At 39.6% G+C, this 22994-nt stretch overlaps 2 protein-coding genes and 1 long non-coding RNA gene across 4 annotated transcripts in view; 1 reads left to right on the top strand and 2 right to left on the bottom strand.

Annotated features, from left to right (window-relative positions):
• Positions 1-1515: 1515 nt before the first annotated feature.
• Positions 1516-5786, bottom strand: LOC111335461 (vacuolar protein sorting-associated protein 37B). 2 transcript variants are annotated; one of them, XM_088743550.1, is made up of 4 exons: positions 5456-5786; positions 3941-4112; positions 3544-3626; positions 1516-2809 (listed from the first exon to the last, which is right to left on the bottom strand). In XM_088743550.1, the coding sequence occupies exons 1-4, from the start codon at positions 5636-5638 to the stop codon at positions 2648-2650; spliced, it is 600 nt and encodes a 199-aa protein (XP_088599676.1). In that variant the 5' UTR covers positions 5639-5786; the 3' UTR covers positions 1516-2647. The 2 variants fall into 2 exon arrangements, with proteins under 2 accessions (XP_088599676.1, XP_022797098.2); XM_022941363.2 differs by having other exon boundaries at positions 5471-5781.
• A 662-nt stretch (positions 5787-6448) lies between these two features.
• LOC111335440 (unconventional myosin-XVIIIa) overlaps positions 6449-22994 on the bottom strand; it is a 42012-nt gene continuing 25466 nt past the window's right edge. The window contains exons 22-40 of the mRNA XM_088743543.1: positions 20991-21110; positions 18180-18324; positions 17537-17664; positions 16878-17032; positions 15777-15900; positions 15235-15324; positions 14423-14524; positions 13833-13943; positions 13216-13275; positions 12893-13036; positions 12624-12674; positions 11690-11803; positions 11204-11320; positions 10897-10980; positions 9696-9776; positions 9335-9391; positions 9044-9141; positions 8630-8717; positions 6449-8441 (exon numbers count right to left, since the gene is read on the bottom strand). Coding sequence (XP_088599669.1) covers positions 7845-8441; positions 8630-8717; positions 9044-9141; positions 9335-9391; positions 9696-9776; positions 10897-10980; positions 11204-11320; positions 11690-11803; positions 12624-12674; positions 12893-13036; positions 13216-13275; positions 13833-13943; positions 14423-14524; positions 15235-15324; positions 15777-15900; positions 16878-17032; positions 17537-17664; positions 18180-18324; positions 20991-21110 — 2466 coding nt within the window. The 3' untranslated portion in view covers positions 6449-7844. The remainder of the gene's footprint in view (positions 8442-8629; positions 8718-9043; positions 9142-9334; positions 9392-9695; positions 9777-10896; positions 10981-11203; positions 11321-11689; positions 11804-12623; positions 12675-12892; positions 13037-13215; positions 13276-13832; positions 13944-14422; positions 14525-15234; positions 15325-15776; positions 15901-16877; positions 17033-17536; positions 17665-18179; positions 18325-20990; positions 21111-22994) is intronic.
• LOC148717465 (uncharacterized) lies at positions 19060-21860 on the top strand. The gene is made up of 2 exons (XR_015994785.1): positions 19060-20466; positions 20785-21860. It is a non-coding gene; the product is annotated as an uncharacterized LOC148717465 (long non-coding RNA).

The following is a 22994-nucleotide window of genomic DNA, read 5'->3' as shown; positions in this document are numbered from 1 at the left end:
AGTCCACATTTTCGGTGTTTTGAGGTCTGTTATACAAACAAATTTTTTACTGCGTCATAAAAGTTCATTGATAATATTCAAAGGAAAGGAGATGTGCCACAAATGGACTGTGGTTGTAGCTAGGGCTGCAAGAATACAGCCCTACCAAAACGATTTTTGAGAAAGGCACCCGCCTAATCCTCCGCTGATTCTTGTTGTCAAGAGCCCAAACCATCAAATACGTTGAATTCCTTTCTTTACGTAATATAAGATTCCTCGTTACTTTTAGAGAATTATACGTCAAACTGCTCGTTCTGACCGCAATATTTAAAATGCTACTGTGTACTCTTACACCAAAACAGAGCACAAAGAACACGTGTCAACAGCAATAATCGATAAAATTTGTAATAACAGTCAGACAGTAAAGCTGATCGTTGAGTATCAAAAACAGTGCAATCACAAAAGCATTTTACCCCTTAGTTTCTCACCTTGAAATGCTGTTTCGAGTTTTTAAATGGCAGTCGCCCTCTTGCGTTGAAGACAATACAACGAGACGAAATGAAGACGTGGTATATTGAAAAAAAGACATTAAACGCCACAAGTGACATTTCGCACTTTCAAAGTAACCGCGCTTGTGAGCGTGTTAGCCCGAAAGAACCTGGGAACTGGATGATGAGAAAGAATTAACAATTGGAATATGGAATACAGGATTTGGAATGTGGAACGAGTCGAAAAGAAGGCTAAAAAAGATAAATTGTGAACTATTATTGAGACTGTTCTCCATGTATTTGTCTAATAATCAAGAGCTCAGCTTGAGGTTGCAGTGCTTTCCTTTATTCTCACAAATCAATTAGAAGCTTTTATTACATCCATTTTGAAATCACTAGTGGTCCCTGTAATCTGATTGGCTCTAATTGGTGTGATTTATTCACGAATCGCACTATTTTTTGCTCTAAATCACATCATTTTATGCTTGACTGAGTTTTTGACACATGACGTCAGTCTTTCTGTTTTGCATACAAGATAAGATGTAAAAGCGTTTCCAGTTCCACTTACTATTTAAAAACTGGCTCAGTACTGTATCAGTAAAATATTATTTGAATTGACCAAGTCCTGAATTTGGGTGATTTCAAAATGAATGTAAGAAAGTGGTAATTGAACCTTGTGTCATGCAATTCTAGTCTGAAATCATACTTGTGATTTCAAATCAAACTCGCGCTGCGTGCTAGTTCGATTTTGAAATCACACATATGATTTCAGCCCAAATTGCACTCCACTCAGTTCAATTATCATTATTAATCACTCTTTGATTATTATGTTTTACAACCTTCTGCAAATTTCTAAAAACATTTGAGTTAAAACAAAGTATGCTTCTTGTACAGAATGTATGACTTCTTGAAGCACTTGGCATACTTACAATTTTTTATTTCAAATAATTTTAAGTGATATTCTTGGCGGGGAGTAGATGGGGTGTTTACTTTAAGGAGAGTGAAATAATTATTGATATTTTGATGTAAAATCAAATGAGCAAGTGAGGAAAGCAACACTTTTTCTTTATTCTCAGTTTAAACTAAAAAAATTACATAGATGACAAGAAACTATGTATAACAAGACATGACAAACCAGTGCCTGAAGGTTGCACAAAAATTTGATGGACTAACATTGTACAAAAGAGCAAGCTCTTTCACACAACTTTCAAGCTTTTGGAAATCTTTCTGACACCTGTCCAACTGTCTGTTGGTCTCAAACCATATGCATACCACATTCATTTCAAACCAGTAATTATCAATTTAAACCCAAAAATTAGCTTTGAACTACACTTTGAAGTGAGCTATGCTAAAGAAAATTAAAGTAATGAAACCAATTCCGAGCTATGTGAACACAATGGCATCTAAAGCTTGCATTACAAGTAAACATTTAAGCATAATTCCCAGCCTGTTACATACCTACTATATTTAATTTTACAGATTGCTTCATCCGAGGTGAAAAATATCAATCTGGGCTTAAATCCCCATTTCAGTCAGTTTAATCTGAGTCAGACCCAGACTGACAATTCACACTTAACACGCTTTGACTCTGATGATGACTTCCCCCCAGGTTGTCAAAACATCAGGCACCACTACCAACAACAGTCCTTCTCAGGACTACACTCACCCGGATGATTGCACTACACTTTCACATGTTACCCCTGGGTTCAAACCATTTACTGTATAGCAAAATGCCCAAAACAACTCGCTCTGGTTGTTCAAAGGGTGGATAACGCTATCCAACGGATAAATCGCTATCCAGCGGATAAGCGTTACCAAAACGTACTACGCTATCCACCGGATAGAGATTTATCCAGTGTATAGTGTTATCCATCCTTCGAACCACCAGGGCCTGCTCTGTAAAAACTAGTATGTTGATGATTTCACATGGAGTATAAATTTTCATTTTGCCATTAAAAGGTTGAGAAATCTAAAGTATTTCATCCTAATCTACCAACTCCAATTCATGCCTTTTCAACCACAGAAATCACAGTCAAGTTAAGTCTTAAATCTTTGTTGGGGCTGGCCCCCACCACAGAGTTTGACAATAATCACAGGGCTTTACTTTATTTCAAATAAAAGACCACAAGCCTGTTTATTTTTTACATGTAATTGTTCTACTTGTTAAAGAATATGAACCATTAAAGCCTATAGGAATACTGGGAAGACATTCTACTCCTTAATAGCTCAGTCAATTTTTCAGTTTTTATTTTTCGTAAGCTGTGAATAGTCTTCTGACTTTGAAATGCCTGAATGAAGTCCTCAGCATTAATTTCACCATCTAGGAATTTATCGGCAATTTTCTGAAAGGGAATAAAATACTTTATTCGGTGCTGAAGAATGTACACAAAATAGTCAATCATAACATATAACAACACCTATCATATAACAAGCGTACACTTCCGTTTTGTTTTTCAACAAATCAGCTGTCAAACCACTGAGAAATTTTCACTCACAGAAAGAGGAACTGATCAAACAAAAGAATTGTTCAGGGAAGATGTTATTGTTGAACTCAATGCCATTTCACCAACAGCTTCACACAAATTTTAACATTTCTGTAACTGGAAAATGGAGTTTAAACCAAATTCATCCATGCCAGTGCTTAATACTATCAAAGAAGTGCATTTTTTTGCTTTGTATCACATATCCATGTACATGGCGTAGGACTATGCCAAACATTTGACTGTCACTGAAATTTACCAGACATTTCTGCGATGATACAAGATACACTAGGAATAAATTTATTTTGAACACATTCAAAAGCCACTGTAATGGATGTTTTTTTTTTTTTAAGAAACAACTGCTTTGAAAAATGAGGCAGATTTGTCAAGCTTATGCCCATATGTGCCAAATTTTGATGCCCATGATTTTTTTATTTGCAATTGCATGTGATTTTTGGTGCATCTTATGTGCCTTTTTTGCTTAATGTGTATCTGAGCGGTACTGTATATACTATTCATCACACCCCATGTAACCCCATGCAAATTGAGAGAGAAGAGTAAAAGAGAGTCCAAATACACTCTCACTTTCATTTTACCTCAGCTTCTTCCTCTGCTTGTGCTGCAGAAGTTTGTAGTAATGCTAAAGTTGTGTCTGGTGAATATTGGCTCGAAAGTACATCTGCAAAGAATCATTTATTTTCAATCAACCAAAAGCCCAATGTCTTCTGATGTTTTGGTTAACAGAGAATGGATAGCTCTGTCAGAGAAAACCATCTACATTTGTACGAGTCAACATGCCTACATTCACATGATCTAATCACCTAGCGACACATTCATATAATTAGCTGAATCAACAGGTAAGTTATAATGAGATTGTCTCAATGGAGTGCCAAGACTAGAAAAATAAACATGCCACTATTTTGAGGCAGATGCAGGTGGACAATTATGTTTTAACACAAATCTGATACAACTGTGCTGAACAAAATACTTTACCTAGCTTTTGTCTTTTCTGTTCATATGTCTCTTGAATTGCAGTCTTGCTTTGGTGGGCATTGAAAAGTGCATTTTTCTTTGCTTCCAGTATTGGCTGCTGTGACAGATTGTACTCTGCAAGACTTCTGTTGCTTGCCATAAGTGTCTCACGCTGCACTTTGATTCTCTTAACCTACATGTAAAATGTTATTAACAACAATCATGTCACTATTGTAAAAAATAAGTAAAAAATTGCATCCATGAACATCTAAATACTCAGGGTTGTCCTTAGATGCCACTAGGTAGCAGAAAATTGCTGGCTTTCAGACCAGTTTCTGCTGGCTTCTTTGTGAATTGTGATCAAAGGAAATAAGTATTTTAGAACTGATTCTAACACCAAAGTCTAGTCTAAAATAACTCAGATATGTCCCTAAATGCTTGAAGTCACATCTCAGAGAGTTTCAACTTTTTTTTCCAAACTTTTTTTTATGGAGGGGGGGGGAATCATGCTATACCTGGACCCCCCCCCCCCGAAGGTTCCTTTGCAAAACACCATGCTTGCAATGCAAGCATAATTCAATTCAGCTTCCCACTCAGTTCACATCATACATCTATTACACATCCTAATGACAACCGTGGCTTCTCTGACTTTTCAAATCTATATGCACCTGTCAGGACTGGCCACAGACTTAACAAATTAACAGTTGTTCAGCATGGTCTGAACTCTTACTGACAATGATATTCATCGTCACAGTGGTCAAACTGTTGTGGACTCATGACGCACAACTGAGTGAGTCTGCAACAAATTTTGACCACTCTCACAACAAATTAATGTCCTTTAGTTATTGATAAGATTTTAGATCACACTAAACCACTGTCCAGTTGTTTTGTGCCACAACATCAATCTGAAATAAAACGATTCTTTCAGTGCATGACACATAGACCAAAGCAGCAATGTCTGTACTCTTATCCACAACGGCAAATTGGCTTGGAAGTAGATTGCAACATTACTGCTAATTGGGTTTAAAATGTCAGTACTGTACCTAGGTTTGTTTTCATTGATCCCTACAATTTACATCCACTTTAGTCAGTTGGGGACCATTTTGCTTCAATCAAATCACAGACAACAAAGAATCATTATACTCTATTTGCAGTAAAGTGCAAAAAAAAAAAAAAAAGAAAGCTGCATATGACTTGAAGCAGCCGTTTATGCATAACTAATAACCTCCTTTCCATAAATTCCGTATTATTCAGATCTCCATTACTCTTCGGTTCAGTTTGTACAACCTACTGGTAGCTTCAATTTATTTACCCAAAAACTAAAATTACATATCTTCACACAACGCTATATTTAAGTTCGAAAGAGAGGAAACGATGGCGATGTAGCCACTTTGATTAGAAGAACTATAGATCATATCAGTTCGATCGAAAAGACGAACCATGCTAAATCAGTTCCCCTAGAGTTATCCACATTAAACATTTGTATGCGATATTTAACTACGAAAAAAAAGAATGGAAAAATATAGAGACACATACACAGTGAAAACAAACCTCCTCATTATCTGCGATTAGATCATTGAGCTGACTTTCGTTCTCCAGAAGTTCCTTGAGCTCTCCTTTGTCCTCAATAAGCTGAAGAAGACTCGTCAAATCTTGGATGGCTTTTCCTTCGTTTAAAAAGGGCGTCATGGCCACTGAAGGTACTCCGTAGCCCGACATGATCGTTCAGGAAACGTATCCAAATCAAGATCGAACGTTAGATCGTTAGGAGTTTTACGTATACTGCCTCACAAAATCGACATTTCATCGCTATTTACCTTGTCGTGATATTGTTTGTAAGTGGCGCGAGCAGCGTCATGGTTTTTTTCCAAGGAAACTTAGCGACCTCGCCTAAATCTGACCAAAAGAACTTTATTCTAAGCCGGATCGGATTCACGGATTGAGAAACCCGGATCTACAGCTGATTTCCACACGATTTGTGAACGCTAACTTTCAAATTCAGTCAATACCAAAGTGAGGATTTTTTTTTCAGGTGCCGCGACCGCCTATTTTAGGCAAAGATCATGTCTGTAATTATTTTATTAAAAAATTATACAGCCACGCACATATCTAAAATCTCCAAAGAATTTCATTGCACTGCACAATAAACGTGGCAGGAAAAAGGTGAGCTTTGGTCACCACGCAGCTTCGGCATATAATAATTTACTCTTTGCCGGGGAAAAAGTGAAGTGGGAAGAGGGTGATGGAGGATTAAAATTCCTTACAGGTGTCCAGTATATCCAAGAGGTCACCTTTTGAACGGAACACATTCTACCAAAGCCTGTGGGACACGCGATATTTGTCAGCGATGTCGTTTTTCAAGCGAGCAGAGGCAAAGTGCGATCAATATTTTTTACACATCTCTCGCGCGTGACTGGACCCTTGCACTTTCCTCGCTCGCGCCTCACGCGCCTCTAGCGGGAAAAAAACACTGATCTCCGAGTTCTAAAGGATATTAGGGTCCTCAATGATAAAATATGATACAACATGGACGTTTAGGCCAATATCTTTATGTACACCCATCAAATCCCTAATTTACAGCCTACGTTAAGACGCAGGAAGCCTTACAAAAATAACTACTCTACCACAATTAAATCTTTTCACTCAGTCCAAATATAAAATATATTCAAGTGATATATAGAACTGTACACGAAAAGGTTCGCGCAACATAATTCTTCTGTCCTTTACAACCATCCTAATTATCTTTTCCAACGAGAGCAACCTTACATTTTATAAACCTACATGCAGTATAATTGATCGAACTTGAGATTGGCTTCAGTTCAAGTTGACACGACCAGTGATGCACAAAGTACCGTCCCAACTAAAAAAAGAAATACCTGGACCGTCAGTTGTTCGTACGTTTCTCCGTTGAATCATGATATCGGAAAATTTTCTTCCTGGAACTCATCTCGTGGGTTTCCATGTTGTAGGACTTGTTTGTTCATTTGCGCGCACTAGATATGACATTAACCATAGGTCATTCATTTCTAACGCGCTAATGAAATGAAAGTAAGTTTTATCGTGCGAATCAGAACACAAGCCATCAATCCTATCAAATCTTTTAACCACATTTTCTTGCTTTGGTTCTAAGCTCTACAGTTCCTAGTTATAACCTCTCGTTTCCCATGACGTGATTGATTAATTTCCTTTCTGTGACCTCAGTAACAAGTGGTCCTGAAAACTTGCCACGAGGCGTGTTAACACGGATACTTTCATAATTTAGAAAAACAATAAAGTGGGAGCGATTAAATAAATGGTAAATAAGGGCACGCATTTTGGGCCTGAAAAGTTGACACTGATCAAAATTGTTCGCAAGAGAGACCGAGATGGAACCAAAGTATTTAAATCTGTGGCATACAAACTTTCCAATAAAACCTTGATATCATTGCACCTTCAATTATTAACAAACGAACCTCAAAGTGTTATCCTAGAGCCAGAACAGAAATGAAATAGCCAACACAAAATGTACACAATTGTGAGACACAGATAACAATGTTAGTATGGAACGAAACTCAATTATTTAGAGTAGGCTGTCGAGAAACGTTAATTCTGCAATTTCATTTTTGGATGTAGTTTCTCATAGGAGAACCACATTTAAAACCGGCCATTCATCCTTGAGCATTTTTTTAAAAAAAACCGAACCATCTGACTCTGTTTATCCCGTGATCCTTATATAGTTTTGAGTCTTTAAGCCATTTCTGAACATGTATCAACCGAGTTCAATGTCCTGTTTTGGCTAGACTGCCCCTATTTTCTGATAAGTGACACCAATCTCCACGGTTCCATCGCCTTTAACACAATTCAGCACCAAACTCTGTTCCAAAAAGCCGTGAAATCGTGTTCACAACATAAATCACGCACCACAGTCATCTATTTTGTCCTATCGTTAATGCGTGGAATTATCCGTGGGATTGGATTTTTTCTCAAAACTTCTCTTCTTTTCAAGGCTTTTTCTTCTTTTATCGTCACTTTTCCTTCTTTTCTTATCGACACTCGTATCATGTTCGTCGGTACCCGATCGTGATCGCCGATGATGGCGATCCTCCCCACTTTCCTTACGACCGCTTTTTCGCGTGTCACTGACGTTATCGGATTTCCGAGTGCTCTCGAACACGTCGGAATCCACAGAATCAGCAGCAGGTCGTGACCCTCTTGGCGAAGATGGCAAATCGTCCCTAAGATCGTCCAATTTTCGTTTCAGCCGGTCAGTGATGTCATATTCGTCGTCAAGCTCGTCGAACGACCGATATGACCTCGGCTCTGACCGTCGCGACCCAGTGTCTTTAAACTCGTCGGATTCATCACTCATACCGAGGTCGTCGTCGTCTTCATCATCGTAATCATCATCGTTCGACATTCCTTCCGAGTCGTAATGCATGTCATCTTCCAAAGCGTGCTGCAATTCACTAACGCGTTTCTTTGCCATTCCTAATTCTTGCTTTAAGCCTGTTACAACACCCTCCAAATTTTCAACCTCTCGCTCCTAAAAATTTCACAGAAACATAAACATTTTAAACGACGAAGAGCTGGAGACTTCACAACACTTATACTATGCTATTTTTGTCAACACACGAGAAACAAAAAACAAACAATCGAAGATAAACAGAATGATATCGTAATAAGTGCTACGATGATCGCCTTAAGAAGTAAAATGATTCGCATAAGACTCACAGCATCAAGTTTCCTTTTCTTATGTTCCTCTTCTTGTCTGGACAGGGAATTCATCTCCTCCTTTAACTCACGCATTTGTCGATCCAATCTAAAGAGGCGTGAGAGTAAAGAATGTAGTTGTTAACCAAAGCCTGCAAATGTATTATTTGCGTTAAAAACATGGCCACCCTGACAAGTAAATGTGCGCTTAGAAATCCAACTTGCGGGACATCACTGTTTTTGAACGTCCCAAAGCAAAATACGTTCTAAAGCGAGCTGTTTTCCGTAGTATGCTATCGCTAACTGCAATGCGCTTGTTAGATGGAGACGGATTGAGTGACGATTTCTAATTAAAAGGACTGAGACCGAAGTAGTTAAAAGAATATATCTACTAAAAACAAGAAAGAAAATACTGAATAGAAGAGGTGTACGTACCTGGAGTTCTCCTGGGTGAGTTTGTTTTCTCTGAGCTGTAAATCTTCCCTTTCGTCATTTAGCTTTTGAACTTGCTCCTTCAGCCGACTGACTTGAACCTAAAGAACAAACAGCACGTTACAGGAACAAGTACGCCAAATAAAAAAGCGACAACAATTGTGGGAAAGAGGCTCGAATTCGGAAATTTACGTAAAAAGCTTCGTAAGATATCCGGTAAGCCGAGTCTTACCACAAACAAATAAGGTCACTACCGACAAGCTACGACAATAGAATATAACGAAACCACTGCACCTCTTGTCGCTTTTTGAACGATCCCTCTAAATCCAACTGCGTTGCAAGTTCTCTTCTCTGGAAATGAAAATAAACAGGAGTAAACCACACAGACATTTAGCCTTCGAGCAGCCCTCATTAAAATTTAACATATTAGGACAAGCGTTTTTTTGCCTGCGGGAATGTACAAGGCCTCGAGCAATGTGAGCCCGCGAGAGGTCTGAAAGGAGGTCTTATCATTAGTGCCAGATCGCCGGCAAACCTCTACCCGACTAGTCTCAAATATTCCCGGCGAAGGGGAAAGGCGCATCTTGCAGCGCTAATAATGAGAGACACTTTACACTAATTTCTAATCATGATTTAACCATAGAGAAGTGATCACCTTGCTTTCCATTTGATCAAACTGATGTTTTTCAACTGTACACTCTTCCAAGTACGAAAGACGGTTCGACATGTGATCAACCTGGACAAGGAAATAAGAAAATCATTATTGACGGCACGTGACTAATGCTTAGCACGCCAGAGCTGTCTCACGGTGTCAGCAGATTCTAAGACACAAGGCGAGAGGATCTGTCTTTCTCTTTACGTCAAGTAGCAGCGGTAAACGACAGCCCTTTTCTAATTTCGAGAGACAATATCATGCGCAGCGCTCTCGGGCAACGGAGACAAGCGAAAATCTATTCTAAGACACAAGGCGAGAGGATCTAACTTTCTCTTTACGTCAAGTAGCAGCGGTAAACTACAGCCCTTTTCTAATTTCGAGAGACAATATCATGCGCAGCGCTCTCGGGCAACGGAGACAAGCGAAAATCACAAGGGTATGCCTGGAACAGGCTAACGAGATAACGTTAACAAGTTAGAAAGCTATTTGATTGAGCGTCGCGCAACCAAATCAAAGCATTCACGTCGGCCAATCAGAGGAAATATGACAAGTGTCCGAATGAACACAAGTAAAGTGAGTCGTTTTTCCTTTCTTTTCCAAACAATCACATGGAAACGTTGGGCAAAAACAATGCAGGATAATTTGGTTTTATCAGCTGAGTTGATCAAGTAATTTGCCATCATAAAGAGTTCCTTAACGTAAGCGTTAGCCTGTCTTCACATGATTAGCTCTGACGAAGGGCTAACGATCGAAACTTCGGCTTAAAATAAATCTTTACGGCGGCCAATTTACATTCTCGACTTTTAAGTTGATAAAACCAAATTATCTTGCTATACCCTTTACCGCCGCAGCACCGCAGTTTTATTAGAATCTTACTCCCTTTTAAAATCAGTGCGGTCATGAATAGGCCATTTAACAGCTGTGTACTTAGTTGCCAAGCCTTTGATTCGGAGTGAGGCTGAAGGTGACCTTGTTGCGATAGAGACCAGTATCTAGTTAGCATCATATCTAAGTAATATACATTTGAAAAGCAGCAACGTGTGTATCATAACATGGTCACCTTTAGCCTTACTCCTATCCAAAGGCTTGGCAACTAAGCACTCAACCATAAAATGGACTATTGTTTTTCCACACTCCACTGGACCTGCACAAACGAGCTTCGGGCATAAAATTTGACCTGATGTTGTTTGAAGTGATTTACCTTGCTTTCCAAGTTTTCCTTTTGAGTTGTAATATCTTGAATGGTAGCCTCCCGCTCACGAAGCATCTGCTGTGCCTCTGCCAGCTAAGAAATGAAAAATAAACTTTCCAGTTGACCAAAATCAGGGACAGAGGCGACCATAGGGAAAATGAACGACACAAGTCTCTCAAAGCTTAAAAATATTTCAAGTCATAGTTTAAAGTAAGTCTAAAGATTTTCCTCTAGATTTGAGGTATGAAATCACATATTTGTCAGGTCGGCAAACGTAAAAAAAGGAAAGCTAGTATTCGTACCGAAGTTCACAAACCTGTTTTCCAAGTTGTCTGTTTTTCTCCGCAAGTGAATCGATGTCGTCTTCGTCTTCCTCCACCCTGCTTTGCAATTCAGTGTTTTCTTTAAGCGTCGACATATACTTCGTCTCGAGCTGAGAAACAAACGAAGAAAAAAACAACAGTTAATCCTAAACTTGAAACAAACTATTTCAATTTCTCCTTAAAAAAAAACAAAAATCCCTGTCACGCCGATTGAAAATAAAGAAAGGTGTGCGACTAGTTCACAAAGCTGAGTCCTTCCTAAGAAGTCTCTATACTTAAAAAGAGTCCACGAGAGGTAGAAGTCGCATTACCGCAATCAGAACTTGCACCAGCATCAGTAAACTACTGATCAACACCATTACTATAAGGTAAAGTTGACAAGAAGAGATTGGGTCAATAAATGTTCCAAGGGGTATAATTATTCTCCCAACGAACCCGACAACTGGACGTTAAATTAAAAACAGTCGGATCCGAACTACCTCTTTCTTGGACTTGCTCAAGAGTTCCAGTTGGTTCTGCAGGTCAACCACGTCCTCTTCCAGTTTCTTTTTGCTTTTCTGTGCGGACTGAGCAGCAAATTCCGCGTCTTCCAGCTAAAAATAAATATTCAAGTTTCAAGTGTGGCTCACACTGGACTGACAATAATTCATTCCTCGATGAAAAAGTGGAGGGTTAAATTGGGAAACAGACAAACCCGTACCTTCTTCTTAAATTGCCAAAACGTTTTCCCACAAACAAGCGATATGACCGACTTTTCAGCCAAAAAGTGTTATTTTGACGAAACGTATTTACAATACCCAACGAATTTCAGTGATGGAGGCCAGAAGGGAGTGTTATCGTGAAAAACATGGGGAGTAGAGCGATTAAATTTCCCACTTCTGAAAACAAATCAAACACGCAAGCTGAAGGTATGCACAGTTGAGGAAAACCGACACAATAGCTTCGTCTCCCAGCTGTTCTAAGGGACCATTCATTTTTTACGAGGTAGGGGGGACTGGTGGGATTTTTTTAACTTTCAATAAAAAGTTGCATGACCCCTCCTCAGTCGTTTAATTTTATCCATGACCACCCCCCCCCCCAATACAATATATTTTTGAGAATAGTAAAACATATCCCATCTTAAGGCATTACTAAAATATTTTACGTGACCCCCCCCCCTTTTTGCCTTATTATTTTTAGATGGCCCCCCTTTAAGGCCGTTTTTTTTTTTGGTGACATCCCCCAAATCCCACCAGCCCCCCCCCCCTACCTTGTAAAAAATGAACGGTCCCTAAGGGTGGGATTTTTGCGATCGGAGTCACCATTACTTTTGAGCTAACTCATACATAAAGAAAGCCGTGCTCAATCTAAAAAAAAAAAAAAAAATCACCAACTCGTACATACAAAAGACTGTGCTTAATCTAAAAAGATTACCTGGTTCTTCAAAACTTTCATCTGATTTCTCTCTTTCGGAAGTTTCTGTGACTGAAAAAAAAACATAGCGAAATTCAGTACGACACAATACTACCGGCACTATGAATGCTAACAACGAAGTCAAGCCTCAAGTTTACAGAAGAAAACCGACATTCGCCGAAGAAAAAAAAATCGCACGAGATTTCTTGACAGGGGAGGGGGAAGGGGGAGGGGGAGGGGGAGGGGTAGGGGGAAGGGCAAGGGCAAAGGAAAAAGGAAAGCGGACTGACCTGAGAATCAATCACTTGTTGAGCGTCACGCAAAAGAGCTTTCGTCTTCTTCAGTTCTCGTCTCAGTTTTCTCCCTGTTTCCGCATCGCCTTGTTCGTAGCGATCTCGGAGTTCTTCAAGGCGCCTATCAGCTTCTCGTTTGGCCTGAAAAGAAATCAGAGGGTTTATGAAGATTGACACGTTAGCTTCACAACTACCTCCAAGTGGAGGATTACCTAAAGGCAGAAGTCAGAGGGCCAGATTTAGCTAGAAGAGCTACAATTCTTAGTAGGCGAACCTTGTAATAACGGTTATTCTGGTAGCCAATAGCGAGAGCGGCTTACCTTAACAGCGGCCGTTTTTTCTTGATGTTCATCTTCTAGTTGATCCTCGAGTTGCTTGACCTGTGAGTATTGAAAGACAGATTTTTTTACACCCTAACATCAGAATGCATATTCTCCAAACTGTTCTCCATACATGTCCTGAGGTGCTGACAAAGAGAATTTGTTTAACAATCACAAGCTTCTTTTATGAGTGATCATTTCCTTTAATCTCCTAACTGTAACGTTTGATTCAGGAGAAATATTGTATGGAGAAATTAGATGTTGGTCACTCCTGAGCAAGGCTGTGGTCTAAGAAATATTGAAAAGAGCCCAGTGCTCTGAAGCTGTGAAATCCAGGGTGCTCAGCATATGCTTTTTATGAAAAAACTAAGATTCCTGAGTCGCCCAAGAACAAAAGTAAGGCGCCAAGGGGCCACCGGGCGCAGCTAGACCACAGCCCTGTTGAGGGTCAAAGGGTTACGATAAGGAACGGAAAACAAGCTTAGACACTGTTTCGTCAGAGTGTTTCAAAAGAACACAGAGCAACAATGCAAACCGCTACGTAATGCCATTGGATTGGGTAGTCATTGAGTCGAGCAGTCATTTACTGTATAATGTTATTTCAAATAGAACTTTACTTTTTTCTGCATGTTAAATCTAAGCTGTTCCATTTCTTCATCTTTTGCTTCTAAATCCTTGTGTACCATATGCTTGTCATGTTCTGCAGCCATCTCCAAACGAAGTTTAGCCTATCAGAATAATAACAAGAGAAAGTTAAGTTCTTACCTTAATTTTTCCACATTATTTTTTCATGTTGAAGCAGTGCTGCGAAATATTTATCGAGAAACCACGAGGAAAAAAGGAAAGAGGAAATGGAAAAAAAAAATGCATGCCGAAATTAAACTTTTTTTCTGACAGTTTTTTTCTCGCTAGAATTCACCAAAGACGTCTTTCAGGTTTACTACCGCTTCCATCACAGCCTCTATTAACTTTAGCAGGCCTCACAATCTCCAATCGTTTTCCGCCTAAGTTTCCCTGTGTCCTCAAATTTCCCACTTCAGATTATTCTATTCCCTTCCAGAATGAAAGGTAATATGCACTTGTAACTTCATTTTTCTTGAAACATGTACGCTATATTAAAACGCTGACTAGAAGAGCGTGCCACCTACACCTGTTCAAGCATCTGAGTAAGTTTTAAAAGCTGACTAAGCGGGTATGCTACTGATACCTGTTCAAGCATTTGGATCTTTCCAGCCTGATCGTCAAGTTCCTCTTCTTGATCCTGAACTTTCTCCTCCAGTTCTCTGATGGTTTTCTTCAATGCGACAGCCTGGAAACAACCCGACGAAGTCAGAGAGCGTGTAAGCTGTGGCTGCGCCACTAAGCGGTCGTGAAATTAGAAATGAAGCTGAGTAAAACCGGAATAGGACAAACTAAACGATCGAAAGTTTTAACTGAACGAAACACTAAGAGTGACTTTGCATGTTTAAGTCGTTTAGTCCGCTTTTCAAATGCAAAATTTACGTCGAGATCTCCGTGACAAGAAAGAAGCAAATCTGTATTTCCTAACTTAAACTCACTCTAAATTATAGTTTTAGGAACACTTTACTATAATGAAACATCATGAAAAAAATTAATTAAATTTCATTGACCCAGATCGTGTTATGATAAATAACGCACTTGTTAAATTCAGACTTGAGCCGACTTAAAACAAATCGCCGTGGAGAGTGGAACGCAGAAAACAGCCAAAATCAAGATAGATCGAGATACTTAACCCATTCGTAAGTAAACCCTTTACACTCTAACATCGGCATGCACGTCATTCACAGTGTTCTCTAGAAATTTCCTTGGGCGCTGACAAGGAGAGTTTGTCTATAATCAACAGCTTGTTTAGTTGGTGATCACTCCTTGTTTGTGGGACATTGTAAGGAGAACTAAATTAGGTGATGGTCACTCTGAACAGTGCACATGTAGCTAGAAAGCTAAACATCTCGTAAAAATTAGACGTCATGACAAGCCGAAATTTAGTATACAACTCACGTCTCCTCCCTTTTGTTTTGTGATATCATCCATATCGCCCTCAATCTGCGTCAGCTCTTTTTTAGCCTTCTCCAGTTCTTCGCGAAGTTCCTGTAACATCAGTTAAGAAAAGATAATTATCTTTGGTCATTGCACCTCTCAATAACAACGTGCGCTGCAATTGGTCCAATTTAGCGGACCCTACTTTACTGGACAGCTCGCTGAAGTTTAAAGCTGTCATAATTGCCATCTCTTGTTCTGCATTCTCGATAGTTCTTAGCCTCAGCGGGAATAAGAAAGTTTAAAACTTTCGATATCTTTAAATTCTGGGTTTAAACGCGCTATCGACTGAGAAACGGTCACTCGAAGCAGTTCCGCATGGCTACAAATTGTTTCCCACACAATCAGACACGCGGTAGAACCACCCCCAACTAACGGAAAAGAAACTAAGAATGAAGTTGGGTAGACAGCCGCGAACGTACTGGTTCTTGTCAAAATGCCTTCACTAGAAGCAAAGGAAATTTGTCTCTATGGAGAGAAAGACAACCCACAAGTGAACATACCACCAATTCATGTTCTAATTGGAATTTTTCTGTAGCGGCCTTATCCTTTTCTCGACTGATTTTCTCTTTTAACGTTCTTTCGTGGTTCAGCTCTTCTTTAAAACGCTGACTCTCCGTGTCGAACCTGAAAAATTAACAATTAAAGTATTAGAAAAAGGTGTGTTTTGCTTTCCACAAGACATGCAAACTGGTTGCTTGACGCCATGCTATATAGACGTCTCTGTGGTTAAGTCATAACTCAATTTAAACACCAAGTGTGGGTTATACAAATTCTCTGTGTTCGCTGATCATTGGAGTTTTGCCCAATCGCAAGTTTGCCGCCCCCCCCCCTCCCCCCAACCTTCTGATAAGCTGTTCACTCGAAAATCACCACAGTAGAAACTGACTACGCGGGATAAGATGCACATCCCTTTGCACACTTTCTTTGTTTGTTTGCCGCCCCCACCCTCCCCCCACCTTCTGATAAGCTGTTCACTCGGAAATCACCACAGTAGAAACTGACTACGCGGGATAAGATGCACATCCCTTTGCACACTTTCTTTGTTTGTTTGCCGCCCCCACCCTCCCCCCCACCTTCTGATAAGCTGTTCACTCTAAAATCACCACAGTAGAAACTGACTACGCGGGATAAGATGCACATCCCTTTGCACACTTCCTTTGTTTGTTTGCCGCCCCCACCCTCCCCCCACCTTCTGATAAGCTGTTCACTCTAAAATCACCACAGTAGAAACTGACTACGCGGGATAAGATGCACATCCCTTCGCACACTTTCTTTGTTTGTTTGCCGCCCCCACCCTCCCCCCCACCTTCTGATAAGCTGTTCACTCTAAAATCACCACAGTAGAAACTGACTACGCGGGATAAGATGCACATCCCTTTGCACACTTCCTTTGTTTGTTTGCCGCCCCCACCCTCCCCCCACCTTCTGATAAGCTGTTCACTCTAAAATCACCACAGTAGAAACTGACTACGCGGGATAAGATGCACATCCCTTTGCACACTTTCTTTGTTTTATAACTGATCTGGTCGATATTGTTTTTACTTAGTTTCAGTTGCTCTTTTGTTTGTTTGTTTGTTTTTAAGCCTGTATTAGTCACCAACCTTCGTTGCTTCTTCTCCAATTCGGCATTTCTAGTTTGTTCTTCTTCTAGCAGAAGTTTCAAATCTTCCATTTCTGACTGGACTCGAGATGTCTTTTTCTTCAAATTCATTGATTGGCGTTGTATTTCTTCATTTTCAGCTTTCTCCTCTGTCAGCTAAATCAAAGGCAATCGCATGTAAGCCACATTCAACCGGTAATTTATATGCTTAGAGTCCCTAAACCACTATGACTAACAAAGCAGAATTTTATTGTATCAATGTTAAATCATCTAATAGAAAACGCTAGTATCTGATTCTGACCCGCTATCGCATCAGGGAATAACCAAGTGACCACACCGTACCTAATGTAACTGTGGATCGCACCGTGGCCAGGTCCAAGCTTTCGGAACTAAATAGTAAACAGCGAAATAACAGCGGTACGAAACACCGAGGGAGGTATGGGTCGAGTCGCATAAAGAACTTAACAGAACCCGTCCCAAACCTCAATCGCTTTTTTCCTCTGCGCCGTTGACCATTACGCTCCTTTTTACTAACTGATCGCCTGAAACAGGCAAGTCGCACCGTGATAGATGAGCAGTCGAGGGACGTTTGAGTAACGTGAGAGGTAGAGGGTGCAGGGCAATAAAATCTCTCCAAATTAGGGACTGCATCGCATTTACCTTCCTTTCCAGTAATCGCTTCTGATTTGTTAGCTGTTCTATCTCTTGCTCGGCCTGACTTTGTAATTTTTTTCTTAGTTGTTCATGTTCCTTGGAGGCCTGGATGTACCTCTCGCGATAAAACGATTCTGTAGTGAGAACAGAACAGAGCCGACAGTTAGAACCACAGCGGTTCGATACGAAGCTTACAGAAGAAATCAAGGAGCCAGATCTAAATGGTAACACTCCCTAATACCTACTATGCTTCTTCTTGCAAACTAGTTAGGAGAACTTCAGAATAACACATTCTGGCTGATAAAATCGTCTATTCTCATCGCCTGTTTGGTAGTTTAAATACTGATAATGTAAGGAGAATCTTGCAAGTCAATCACTTGTGGGAGTCAAAGGATTAACGTCTTGAACAGGGCAAATACAAATTGGCTAAAAAAGGAGCACAGTTCAGGCTTCGGTTGTTCAAAGAGTAACTAACGCTATCAAATGGACAGATCCGGTGGACAGCACAGTACATTTCTTTAATACTTATCCGCAAGATAGCGATTTATCCACTGTATAGCGTCATCCTTTGAACAACCGGACCAAGAGGTTTATAGAAACCCACTACCATCAGGGCAGAAATTCGAAAAGTAACCCGGGCTTGACTAACCTTCCTCTTCGTCTTCAGAAGCTCCTTCACCTTCGTACCTCTCCAGTCTCTCCACACTCCTTGTGGCGGTGACACTCAAAGCCCTTGCTTCAAGAAGTTCCACCTCCAGTTTGTCTTTCCTCTTTTTAACGTCCTCCAAGGACTCCTGTAAAGCCACAAGGTTCTGATCTTAGCATAACAATTCTCCTTTGGTGTTGCCTTATATTTCGAACTGTACCGCTTGGGAGAATTTGCTTGTATGCGGAAAAAAAACCGACGAAAAATCAGAACAACTTCGGGACCTTGAAATCTTCCCACGCAATTGAAAACGTTTCAGCTTTCTAAATATATTTTTGCGTTGTCAACACGCTAATCGTGTGATAATGGTGTTTACAATGATAATACAAACAATCAAAGAAATCGGTTGGCAACTTGAAATAACATATTTGACTTGGGCTATCATCGCCCATTCACAATCCCTTTTTTTGCACCCTAAAAGTAATATACTCTATCCAGTTTCCCGCTTACACACAATGATATTCTCACCAACAAGAAACAGGGCGCTAACATTCTGCCATTTTGTCACCCACGTTGACTCGGTCTCAAATACTTAATACGTCTACAAAATGGAGTCGTGGGGCCGCTTGAAAGAAAGAGCAGTAGACAAAGGCGAAGGAATGCAGGGGTTTACGAAACCTTCACCAGAAATACTTTATCAGAAGATTTACCATTTTTTTTCAAAAAAATACTAATCACAAAAAACGAACTCCACAAAAGTTATCAAATAAACGCAAAAAGATTAAGGTTACGTCTCCACAATAAAAGAAACCGCTTGGCAAGGAGTTTTCTCAAGCTGACTCATACAGGCCTGACCTGATTCATTCACTATCATTTGCGGTGTGATTTTTCCAATGATAAAATTTACAAGCGTTCTCTGATACAATTCTATAATTTCCTTTATAGTAAAATTCTAAGGTTTAGATAAGAATTGATCTCCTTTTTAGGCAGTAACCAATGATAAAATTCACAGTTGTTCTCTCGAACAATTCCACAATCTCCTTTTTAGTTAAATTCTAAGGTTTATATAGGCTTATGTTCTTCTTTTCAGGCAGTAACCGGTACAATTTGCCGCCTTTCGTACTTCTTATTACCACCTACAATCGGTTGAAATTCTTGAAAATTCAATAGGAAAAAGGATTGCTCTACAGGTTTGAAAATTCCGTTTACCTGTCGTGCTTAAAATAAGGGAGCACACTGCTTATGGGGCGCGCAAACGGTACGCCTCAAAGAAGAGATAACAAAATCTTTTACATAATCCATTCAAAGTGTTTTGGAGACGGAAATGGTTAATCAAAAGGCGTTGTTAAGCGATGAAAATGATTTGATTAATTTACCAACAATTATACGCTGGAATATTGATACGAAAGGAGCGATTCACCTGTGAACACGTCCAAGCCGTAATCATGTCTCAGAAACTGCAGCTTACTTTCCAAAGTGATCCACGACTTACGGATACAGAAGTACTTCACCGGAAAAGCAGATTCAATTCCCTAAGCTTTTAGCTGTTTATAACTCGAGTGACCATTCGATGTAGAAGTTTGACGATCAGTCTCACAAATAACGCTCGCTTGCCTAACAATCTACACGCTCCTCAAAGCAGTGAAGAAACTGAAATACTTTCTTGAATAAATAATATTTTATTATGCACTTAACAATGAAGCCTGTCTCCAAATGTTATTTCAAACCAGAGTTCTCACGGCCGGATTTAAGGTCTGAATGGATTTATGCTGCAGATCCACACGAAATCCGGAAATCTTGACGGTGCCAGAAAGCAAAGTCATCTAATTTTGTTTATTTAGGACAGAATGAAAACAAGATCGTTCTAAGAAGTGCAAAGTGGATATAGTGATTGCTGAAGTTTTCTATCAACGAAAATAAATGAAATCGAAAGAAACTGACATTTTTTCATTGGATCCGAACAAAGTTTTTAAATAAGATGTACTTCTAGGCTGAGAGAAACCGGAAGCTGGCCCAGTTTATCTTAATCTTCTTATATAAACAGGCTCCAGACGGGATCGTGCGTTCAATCATCGCACGTCACGCGATAATGTCACGCGATTGTCTGAGACTAGTAACGCAACTGCTTTGAACTAATAACGACTTCCTATACTTCCTATTGCTTCCGAAACAAGCTTCAAATCACTGATGGATGTGATTTCAAATATTTCCAGATGGCATACTTAAATTATAGAGTTTTCGCAAAAGAAAGCGATGGCGGTGCCATGACACAAGATTGAACAGCGGACAGGTAAGTTAATTAGTTCACAACTTACGCGACAAACACGAGACTGCTTGGCAACATATGAGTTGCCGCAGCTGAAAGCAATGAAACTGATAGATACGATATCATATCTCATGGACGTCTGTCCAGTGCCAAGATCCTGCTACATATCACAGAAATTGATCTAAATATCGCCTTCTTTCGTCAACAGAAGCCCCCATAATTGGAGTATACATTGTTGATCTTATCTTTTTATTGGCAAAGAACAAATCACCGGACCCACGAAAGTAAAATTCTATGTGAGTTCTATGTGCTTCTGGCTCATATGGAACTTTATTTCTACAGAATATCGCAACCTTATTACAGTTTCGAATGCGTGAAGTGAATCAAGGACATTGATATTGTGTTCAAATCACAAATCTTAGATATTACTATGAGACATTCAGGATCGATTGGTTGAGCGCACTCGATTACCCGATGAGACATATTCAACGCGCCGGTCCCTTAGAGAGGAATTCTACACCCCTGAAATACTTCACCGTCCTACAAACCTGTAGTTCCTGCATTTGACGTTCTAGTCTCATCCTCTCCATTGTTTCGCCTTCGAGTATTTCACTGGCATGGCTGGCGGTTTCTCTTTCCTCGGACAAAGAAGCGGATAGTTCAGTTACCTGTGGAAAATATTGATCGACGTCAATTGCATATCACAGAGAACTAAGTTCAGTGCGAAAGTTAATACACACACCCTCATAGTTCTGGCGATTGATCTACGTCTTCGGAAACATCTCTTAAAGTCTCATGTAGTAAATTTGACCTGTCAGTGTCAATTTGGCCTGAACGAAGGCGATTTATGCATCACAGGGTAACTTTGCTCACCCCATGGGGTATCAAAGGAATTCGATGCAGGGTTCTGATATATATACGATTAATTAACCAGGACCACGGAAAAGAAATATAACACACGTACATTCCTCAAGGTCAATAAGGGCTATCTGCATGAGGATCTTTGAGATAAAACATGCTAGAGATTTGACGAAGATGAGAATACAAGTTCTCGTCACTAATCGTTTTACATTCCTTAAGATGTTTGCTGGGAGAATTAACAGGTTTATCACGACATTTTCAAGGAAGAACTGTATTAGGGATTACCATTAGTAAAAAACATTACTCTCAAATTAATTTCAAAAACAGATCGAATTTTAACAAAGGCTTGCCTACAAGCAGCGTTGTCGGGGTATATAATTGCGATGAACCAAATTTCGTTAAATCGGAAAAAAAAATCCTCGAAAAAATCTTTATCAACAAGAGGAAAATTATTCAAGATAACAACAAAGCAAACATGAATGAGATAACATGAAGGTGTAGAAGAGAGGAGTAGATTACGAATAACAAACTGAAATAAAAACAAATGAATAAAGGCTGATAGTTTCGAAAGAAACTGTTTGGGGCTGCGTCGGTGGGAGTAACGAAATAATTTGGATATATCAACAAAAGTTGAAATGGTAAATTGGCCACCGTAATGATTCGCTCCGACGAAGGGCTAACGCTCGAAACGTCAGCTTTTGTAATTATTACGGTGGCCAATTTACCATTTCAACTTTTGTTGATATATCCAAATTATTATGAAATAAAAACAAACAACAGAACAAACATGACGAAAAAAAAAAAAAAGCTCTAAACATCTGATGCGCCCCCACTCGACACCAGCAGACGCTAATTTCAAAATCTGTCTAACAACAGGCGAATAGCTTTATTAAAAAAACAGCTAGTTATAGAATCCAAACATAGTTATAGAATCAAACATGAATGAGATAACATGAAGGTGTAGAAGAGAGGAGTAGATTGCGAATAACAAACTGAAATAAAAACAAACAACTGAACAAACATGACGAAAAAAAAAAAAAGCTCTGAACATCTGATGCGCCCCCACTCGACACCAGCAGACGCTAACTTCAAAATCTGTCTAACAACTGGCGAATAGCTTTTTTAAAAAAAACAGCTAGTTATAGAATCCACACTTAAGTTTACAAAAGACGATCATACGAGAACGGCTGAGTTTTCTCACCAAACCTTCGGTGGGCATGTTGGATAGGAAATCAGCTCGTGGAAGAAATATTATGAAAGCTATATAAAATTTACTCAGATTTTCAGAACCGGGGAAAAATGATCAACTAGAGTCGGAACTTTTTTCAGAGAAGACTTGAGGTACATACATTGTTCTGAAGAGATGGCATGGAAACAAACTGGCCTTAATTTCGATTTTTTCCCTACCAAATACAATTTCATAAAGACACTGATTGTTTAAGAAAACATTGACTCTCCGTGGGAAATACCTGTGTCGCATCACCACACGAAATATTCATTATCTAACAAATTTTGGCACAACAAAGGATGACAAAATCATAATCCTGTTAATAGTGGCGAAACACTACCCAAAGGGCGGATTTCGAGAATTAAGGAACCCCTTGATCTAAACCCACTCTCAACACAAAAAATAACTAAAGCACCATATGCTAGTGAGAAAGAGAAATAATAATATCTTAACCTAAAACTAA

This window comes from Stylophora pistillata, chromosome 13 (genome assembly GCF_964205215.1).
Source record: "Stylophora pistillata chromosome 13, jaStyPist1.2, whole genome shotgun sequence".
In the NCBI taxonomy this organism is placed as follows: Eukaryota; Metazoa; Cnidaria; class Anthozoa; order Scleractinia; family Pocilloporidae; genus Stylophora; species Stylophora pistillata.
This window is presented reverse-complemented; position numbering and strand designations above follow the sequence as displayed.